Below are 8,005 nucleotides of genomic sequence, written 5' to 3'. Positions count from 1 at the left end.
GTACCAGATTCCCCAGCCAGAATAGGGTAGGTTTTTGCGCTTCGCGAAGAAGCATCTGTAGGACAGGCACACACAAGCCCATGAAGAAAAAGCTGTCACTCAACGTGAAGCTACAAGGGGTTCCATTATCTATGGAACTAGACACAGGGTCTGCCCTTTCCATCATTTCATTGCATACATTTAGGAAGATTTGTTCCAGTAGTGGGTCTAAGGCCAAGTTAAGGCCTTCTGATATTGTATTAACAGATTTTCAGAACTCAAGAGTGTGTGTTAAGGGGGAGGCCACCCTTAACGTGCAATACAAGAGTTTTGAAGGTCCACTAGACTTATTAGTAGTAGGGGGTGAACGAACGAGTCTCATAGGACTCGATTGGTTTGAGGCCCTGGGGATACACGTCACAGGACTCAACAGCTTACAAACACTCGACCTACAGGAAGTCTGCAAAGAATTTGCAGATGTTTTCAGCCCCCAGCTGGGCACATTCAAAGGACCACCTGTGTCCTTAAAGCTAGACCCCACTGTCACTCCCATTAGGATTAAAGCAAGAAGGGTCCCTTTTGCTTTAAAAAGTAAGATTGACGCTGAATTAGACAAACTAATCCAACAGGGAATCCTAGAACCTGTTGATTCCAGCCCGTGGGAGACCCCCATTGTCACGCCTCTAAAGGCAAATGGGGACATTCGCATTTGTGCTGATTACAAATGCACACTCAATAAGGCATTGCAGCAACATGCCTATCCTGTTCCTGTGGTCAGTCACATCCTGGCCTCTCTCAAGGGGGGGCGTGTTTTTGCAAAGCTTGACCTAGCTCAAGCATATCAACAGCTGCCTGTTGATGATGATGCTGCCATAGCTCAGACTATTGTGACCCACAGGGGAGCCTTTAAGGTAAAAAGGCTACAGTTTGGAGTGAATGTTGCTCCTGGGATTTTCCAAAGCGTAATGGAAAACACACTACGAGGTATACCAGGGGTCTGCCCCTATTTTGACGATGTCTTGATTGCAGGAGACTCCACACACATTCTAGCTGAAAGGCTTAGGGCTGTCCTGTTAAGATTCAGGAAATCAGGCCTTAAGCTCAGAAAAGACAAATGCAAGATTGGGGTGCCTTCTACTGAATTTCTGGGATTCAAAATTGATGCTGCTGGGATTCATCCTGCTGAATCCAAACTAACTGCTATTTTAGAAGCACCCAGGCCAAAGTCTAAGGCCGAACTTCAGGCCTTCTTAGGCCTCCTGAATTTCTACAATTCTTTTCTTCCACATAAAGCTAGTGTAGCTGAGCCTCTTCACAGGCTACTAGACAAACAAGCTGTGTGGCTGTGGTCACAAGCACATGAGGCTTGCTTTAAAGAAGTCAAGGCCTTGCTCACTTCTAACAGTGTTCTTGCACATTTCAACGAGTCTCTCCGTGTGCATCGCTTGTGATGCGTCCCCCTACGGGGTTGGAGCTGTCCTGAGTCACCTCAGGTCTGATGGAACTCAGGTTCCTATTGCATACTACTCCAGAACACTGTCTTCTGCCGAGCGCAACTACGCTCAGATAGACAGGGAGGCTCTGGCTGTTGTTGCTGGAATTAAAAAATTCCACGATTTTCTATATGGCAGGCATTTCACGGTCTTTACTGACCATAAGCCTCTGCTGGGACTGTTTACCACACGTAAGCAGACTCCCCACATCATTTCCCCTAGAATGCTTAGGTGGTCTATTTTTTGTCTGCATATGATTTTTCATTACTCCACAAGCCTGGGAAAGAAATGGGCCATGCTGATGGCCTCAGTAGGTTGCCTCTGCCAGTAGTAGAAGCTGACCCCGCGCCAGCTGTCAACATTCTATCAATCCAAGCCTTGCCCGAGCTCCCTCTTAGTGCCAGGGATGTTACCGCTGAAACGGGTACAGATCACACACTTTCACGTGTCCGCTCCTGGGTCCTGTCCGGGTGGCCTGAGCACTGCCCTAGTCCTGAGTTTCAGAGTTTCTGGTCCAAAAGGAACGAACTGTCCCTTTCTCAGGGTTGTCTGCTTTGGGGAAACAGAGTTGTCATTCCCACCTCAATGAGGACTAGGGTCTTAGAATCCCTCCACGAGGGTCATCCTGGCATTGTTCGTATGAAGGCTCTTGCACGAAGCCACTTGTGGTGGCCTGTTTAGATAAAGATATTGAGGCTAAGGTACACGCATGCCACCTGTGCCAACGATCTCGCCCAGAGATGCCCCAAGCTCCTGTGCATAGATGGGAGGAAACACAGTCCCCATGGTCTAGGGTGCACATTGACTACGCTGGGCCCTTTCAGGGCCAGTTCTTCTTGGTCCTTGTTGACAGCCATTCAAAATGGCTTGAGGTTGTGCCTGTCTCATCCACCACCACTGCAAAGACTATTCAGGTACTGAGGGGGATTTTTGCTGCACACGGGCTGCCAGATGTCATTGTGTCCGACAACGGCCCTCAATTCACCTCCTCCGAATTCCAAGCTTTCTTACAGGCAAACCTGATTCGTCATGCCACGTCTGCGCCTTTTCACCCGTCCACCAACGGTATGGCTGAACGCATGGTGCGCATCGCAAAGGACGCCTTGAAGAGACTCACCTACGGGGACTGGCATCACAGGTTGGCTGACTTTCTCCTTTCTTATCGCACCACACCGTCCACTTCTACAGGGAGAAGTCCAGCTGAACTTCGTTGGGGGCGCCAACTTACTACTAGACTTGACCGGTTGCATCCGGACAGACTGCCTTCATCTACCTCACATCCTAGGGCACCTAGACAACTACTTGTGGGTGCCCCGGTTTGGGCTCGCAATTACGGGCCTGGTCATACATGGGTCCCCGCTTCTGTGTCCAGGATCACAGGTCCTCTCTCCTACGAGGTTGCCCTGGACAACGGTCGTGTCCTGCGTCGGCACATCGACCAACTTCGCTCTAGGCGAGACTTTTCTGATGAGACTCCTGGGTCTTTTCCAGGGGGGGAGGGGGACCCTTTGGAGCAAAGGGAAGGGCAAGAGTTACTGCCCATCTCCACTGAGGGAGCCACAAACGGCCCGTCCCAAGATTCCGCAATTGCTCCGAAAAGGAAGTCATGGAGCTTACCACACAACAGGCACTCACGCCTACTCCAGCCAGGGAGTCACCCCGGGGGCATACTCACTTTCCACACACGTCACACAGCACTCCAGTCACGGAGGATACCCGGGGCATCCCAACAAATCATTCCCCGCAAGAGAGCTGGCACACAATCCCCAAAGTTGGCCTGACCTTACCCCAAATCCTACAGAGGGTCAAACATACACAGAGCTAGTGAGGAACCAAGTCCCGACTACAACACCCCTAGCACAAATCAGGGAACACCTGAGTTTTGGGAAAGTACAGAAACCCACAAGAGCCCGAGCACAGAATGGGGTTCAGGGAATGGACAGCCTCCTGACAGGTCTTGGACTGACCTAGGAGGTTCTACAGAGACGCCCAGCAGTGGCTATCACTTCAAGGGGCCCGAGGGTCTACAGCTAGGCAGGTCAACCAGGTCACAAAGCAACAGAAGCCCTGGCCTGACGAGCCCGGTGGGCAAGCAAGCAGGCCAGGCATCGGGGCACAGTCCTTGGAAGACACCAGGGCACAATAGAGAGAACAGGCTCGCGCCTCCCTCCAGTCAGGGGACTTATGCCAGTAACCCACAGCTAAGAAGGTCACAGAGAGCAAAGAAATCTCCTAAGTACCTAGAAGATTACATAACATTGCTGGCAAGGCAAAAGCCAGTAAACAGTGGGAGTACTGGGGAGCAAATTGTCGTATAAAATAAATGTTGTATGTTGGTAGTAGTTTTAGCCCGGGGGAAAGGGGTGTTATGTCCCGAGCCTTTGCAAACGGCTCGGGCGTTTGCAGGCAGTCCCGGGCAGGTGCAAGGCTGCCCGGGACCAGACAGGCTGTCGCCAGCGCCGTGCACATGCGCGGGTGCTGGCGCGGGAAAAGTAACCCATTTACCCGGGAGTTGCCTATATAGGAGGCTGCGAGGCGTTTGGGCGAGGCTGAAGCCATCTTCTGTAAGCTGAACGCTGAATAAAAGAAACTGAGAACTCCAGCTGCTTCTCGTGTCTGTTTTCCCGCCACGGACTCAACAATAACCATGTCTAGTAACTTTCCTATGTTAGAATAAGGAACTATAGAATGTAACCATGTATGGAATATGTCTTGATCAGGAAATAGTTACGTATTGGGGGTTATAAATATGATCATCCATGCCCCTGTTGGGCGTTCAGACTTTTTAAGCTGTGAATAGCTCTCTGAACCTGCGCAATAAACTTCCCTTTCCTCAAAAGAGCTGACTCAAGTCTCTCACTTCTACAACAATACGACTATGTAAGAGATGTCTCAGAGATCATTGTGTTGGGATGAAGTGTCTAATTGGGATCATCAATGTCATGGTGGCTTTCTTGGAATGGACATTGCCTGATAGTTAAATTATGCCAATCTGTGAATGGAAAACCCTTCCCCCTTCCATTATATACTTAAGAATAGACTTATATTTCCTTTTCTTTTCACTGAGGTTGGCACATAATCAATTGTGTACATTCAGAACTCATTTATTTGGGCATCTGAAATCTACCTTCGTAAGTTTCTGTGCTATGTAGGGCTATTATAGAGAAATTGATACCAATTGATACAATTCATTTATTACCTCCGGAAGATCTGTTTCTTTCCTACTGATTTCATGAAAGCAGCTTTTGTCTCTTTATTCCTCAAGCTGTAAATGATGGGGTTCAGGCTTGTGGTCACCACTATGTAGAGCAGAGCAAGGATCCTGTCACTGTCCTCAGAATATGCCCAGTTTGGATGAATATAAGTAAAAATGATAGTTCCGTAGAAAATGCAAACAACAGTGAGATGTGAAGAACAAGTGGAAAATGCTTTGTGCCTACTCTTGGCCACTGGCATCAGGAAAATAGTGGAGATGATGAGGATGTAGGAATAAAGGATGAGCAAGAACAGTATCAAGTCAGCCAGCACTGTTAATGTAGAAATGGCCATTTCAATTTCATAGGTATTGGTAGATGCTAGCCTCAGAACCAGAATAAGATCACAGAAGAAATGGCTGATTGTCTTTGACCCACAGAAGGGAAGGGTGAAGATTAAAACAGAGAGCCCCAAACCCCCAAAAATACCCCAGGCCCATGACGCAGCGGCAAGCATAGCACATTTCCTGTAGTTCATGATATATGGGTATTGCAAACGGTGCATGGGATTTCGTATACTCCTTGATTTTTTAACTCAATTTTGTCTTTGGGGTTTCTTAGGATGGTGGATATTTTTCTGTTTGTGCAGAATGCTGTCTTAATGTTGTGTTTGTGGAGGATATTGCTGATTCTGCCTGTGGTGCCTTTTATGTAAGGGAGGAGGGCTTTGCCATTTTCTTGTACTCTGTCTTGGATCTTAGTGGGGGTTTCTTTTTGGATTAGTTTGGTAATCTTATTTCTTTGGAATCCATTGGATGTAAGTACATTAGTGAGAGTGTGTGATTCGGTTTTTAGGTGTTGTTCATCAGCTAAGCGTTTTGTTCTAGAGATGAGTGTCTTGGCTACAGAGCTGATCTGTGCTGGGTGGTGGTGTGAGAGAGCGTGCAGATAGCGGTTTGTGTGTGTTTTCTTCTGGTAGATGGTGTGTCCTAGGGAGCCATCGGATTTCTTGTAGACTTTACATCCAGGAGGAGAAGTTGGTTATTAGCTTCTATTTCCATGGTGAACTGTATTTTGGGGTGTAGGCTGTTGAGGTGTGTGAGGAAGTTGTCCAGTTTTTCTTTTCCATGTGGCCAGATTATGAAGGTGTCGTCTATGTATCTGAGCCAGAGTTTGGGTTTGTGATCCGATTTTTCTAGAGCTTGTGAAGTGTGGGACTGACAATGGTGAGGAGTAAAACCAGACTGTTGCCCATCAAGGCTATGAGATAGAATATGAGAATGAGGGAAAACAAAAGTTCTTGCCAAATCCAGAAATCTGAGAAGCCCAACAGGACAATTTCGGTGAGACAGGACTGGTTGTATTTTTTCATGGTACCATTCATGTTGAAACCTGGGAACAAAAGAGGAATATTAAATAAAGAATTAAAGTAATAGTATTCACAATTCAATAGGCTTCTCACACTAGAGACCAATTCTTGCTTTCTTGGTGTTGACTCAGAAGTAGTTAATCGGATCAAACATTTGGAAACAGTGAAGGAAGATTGCAATTTTAATTTAGTGTCCTATTCATTTTGCATTTGATTATGTCATATTAGTCAATCATTCTAGGACACTTTCTCACAACTCATTTGTGAACATTTTCAGTGCTTAGAATTTAAAATGGCTGTTTTAAATTTAGGGCAGATAGTTTATTTTTTATGTACTTGTTATTTCATGGACGCTGATCATAGTAAGAATTCGATAATAATTAGCTCTGTTATTGGTTTCCTTTGAAATAAATTGAATTTTCGTAAGTGAAACTGTGCCCTGAGATTATGATTGGCAATACTAAAATCCTCAGGTAATTGAAGGATTGCAGGTTGAAGAAAAAATATTTAGAATGAAGGCAGCTCAATTTCCCATTAAATGCGAAAAAAATTCCATTTATTTTTATTGCGTATCATCAGTCATGACCTATTCTTGTTGCACAAAGAATGTCATTTTCCATTTAGACAGAACATAAAAATGTGCTGAAATGTAGGCATCATCTGTCCCTGGTTCAAAAGAATTAAATGCTAATGCATAGCAAACAGTGAAGACAAAACTCTCATAACTTTCCCTAAAACATAATTTAAAAAATAACTTACCTATATTCCAGATACAGAATACCAGGAACAAAACATAGACCATGGGCTCTGGTAAATGATGCTGTACTGATCTTATTTTGTGAATGGTTTTCGGATGATTTCAGATAGATGAGATATTTCTTCTTATGGAAAATTGAAATGCTGTAATATTCACCGGCAGTTTGAGATTTTCAAGATTTCCCTTTCATACCTAAGTATTCATGCAGCCTCTTCTTTGGAAATAATCTTTATGTAGGCTGCTTGCATCAGCCAATATCCTCATCACTGCAGGAGCCAATGGATTCCTAAAGGATCTAAAATTCCAGAGACACTGGGAAACTTTTTCTTTAATGGGATCGCATGACAGGAGTCCAAGTATTCAACACAGGGATTTGCTAAACGAACACCATAGGACAAACCTCAAACTGGGGGAAATCATTCATTTTAGAAGCATTAACAAATGCACTGACCTCTGAAGCGGGATGTTTTTGTGTCCAAATTCCCTGATTCCCTGACTGCTTGCCATGTTTGCTTATCTTATAGGAATTGGAAAGTCAGTGTAGTGTAGTGATTAAGGCACCAGGCTAGAAATGGGAAGACTGTGAGTTCTAGTCCTACAGAAGATAGGTTGGTGACTTTGGGCTAGCTCTAGGAAGAAGACAATGTCAAACTGCTTCCAAAATTTTATCAAGAAAACGTCAGGGACTTGTCAAGTTAGTTGCCAAGGCAACCCTCAAAAAGTTTGCATGTCTTGTCCAAGTCTTGCCTGAACTACAGAATCACCCGATAATTTCAGTTCCATTCAGGTTTCTTCCACACTCACTGATACCCACATTGTTTGAATCTCAAAGTGTGTGCTTTATTCACCATAATTAAACTATCCATTTTGCTGGTTTTAACACTAAAGAGTCACCAAAATGAATGAGTGGGCAGGCATTGATTCTGAGCATCTACAGGTAGTTCTCAACCTACGACCACAATTGAGCCTCAAATTTCTGTTGCTAAGAGAGACAGTTGTTAAGTGAATTTTGCCCCATTTTACAACCTTTCTTGCCACAGTGAATAACTGCAGTTGTTAAGTTAGTAACATGGCTGTTTAGTGAATCTGGCTTCCCCATTGACTTTGCTTGTCAGAAGGTCACAAAAGGTTATCAGATAACCACAGGACACTGCGACCGTCATGAGACAGGTACCAAGCATCTGGATTTTGATCATGTGACCATGGGGATGCT

At 45.2% G+C, this 8,005-nt stretch overlaps 1 protein-coding gene across 1 annotated transcript; it reads right to left on the bottom strand.

Annotated features, from left to right (window-relative positions):
* Positions 1 to 4,667: 4,667 nt before the first annotated feature.
* On the bottom strand, positions 4,668 to 5,216 carry LOC120302264 (olfactory receptor 10C1-like). The gene has a single exon (XM_039330392.1). The coding sequence runs from the start codon at positions 5,202 to 5,204 to the stop codon at positions 4,668 to 4,670; it is 537 nt and encodes a 178-aa protein (XP_039186326.1). The 5' UTR covers positions 5,205 to 5,216.
* Positions 5,217 to 8,005: the final 2,789 nt, after the last annotated feature.

This window comes from Crotalus tigris, unplaced genomic scaffold, assembly GCF_016545835.1.
Source record: "Crotalus tigris isolate CLP2741 ecotype Arizona unplaced genomic scaffold, ASM1654583v1 scf7180000024427.8105951120:4207309, whole genome shotgun sequence".
Lineage (NCBI taxonomy): Eukaryota > Metazoa > Chordata > Lepidosauria > Squamata > Viperidae > Crotalus > Crotalus tigris.
Note: the sequence above shows the minus strand (reverse complement) of the source record. Positions and strands in the feature narration are given on the sequence as shown.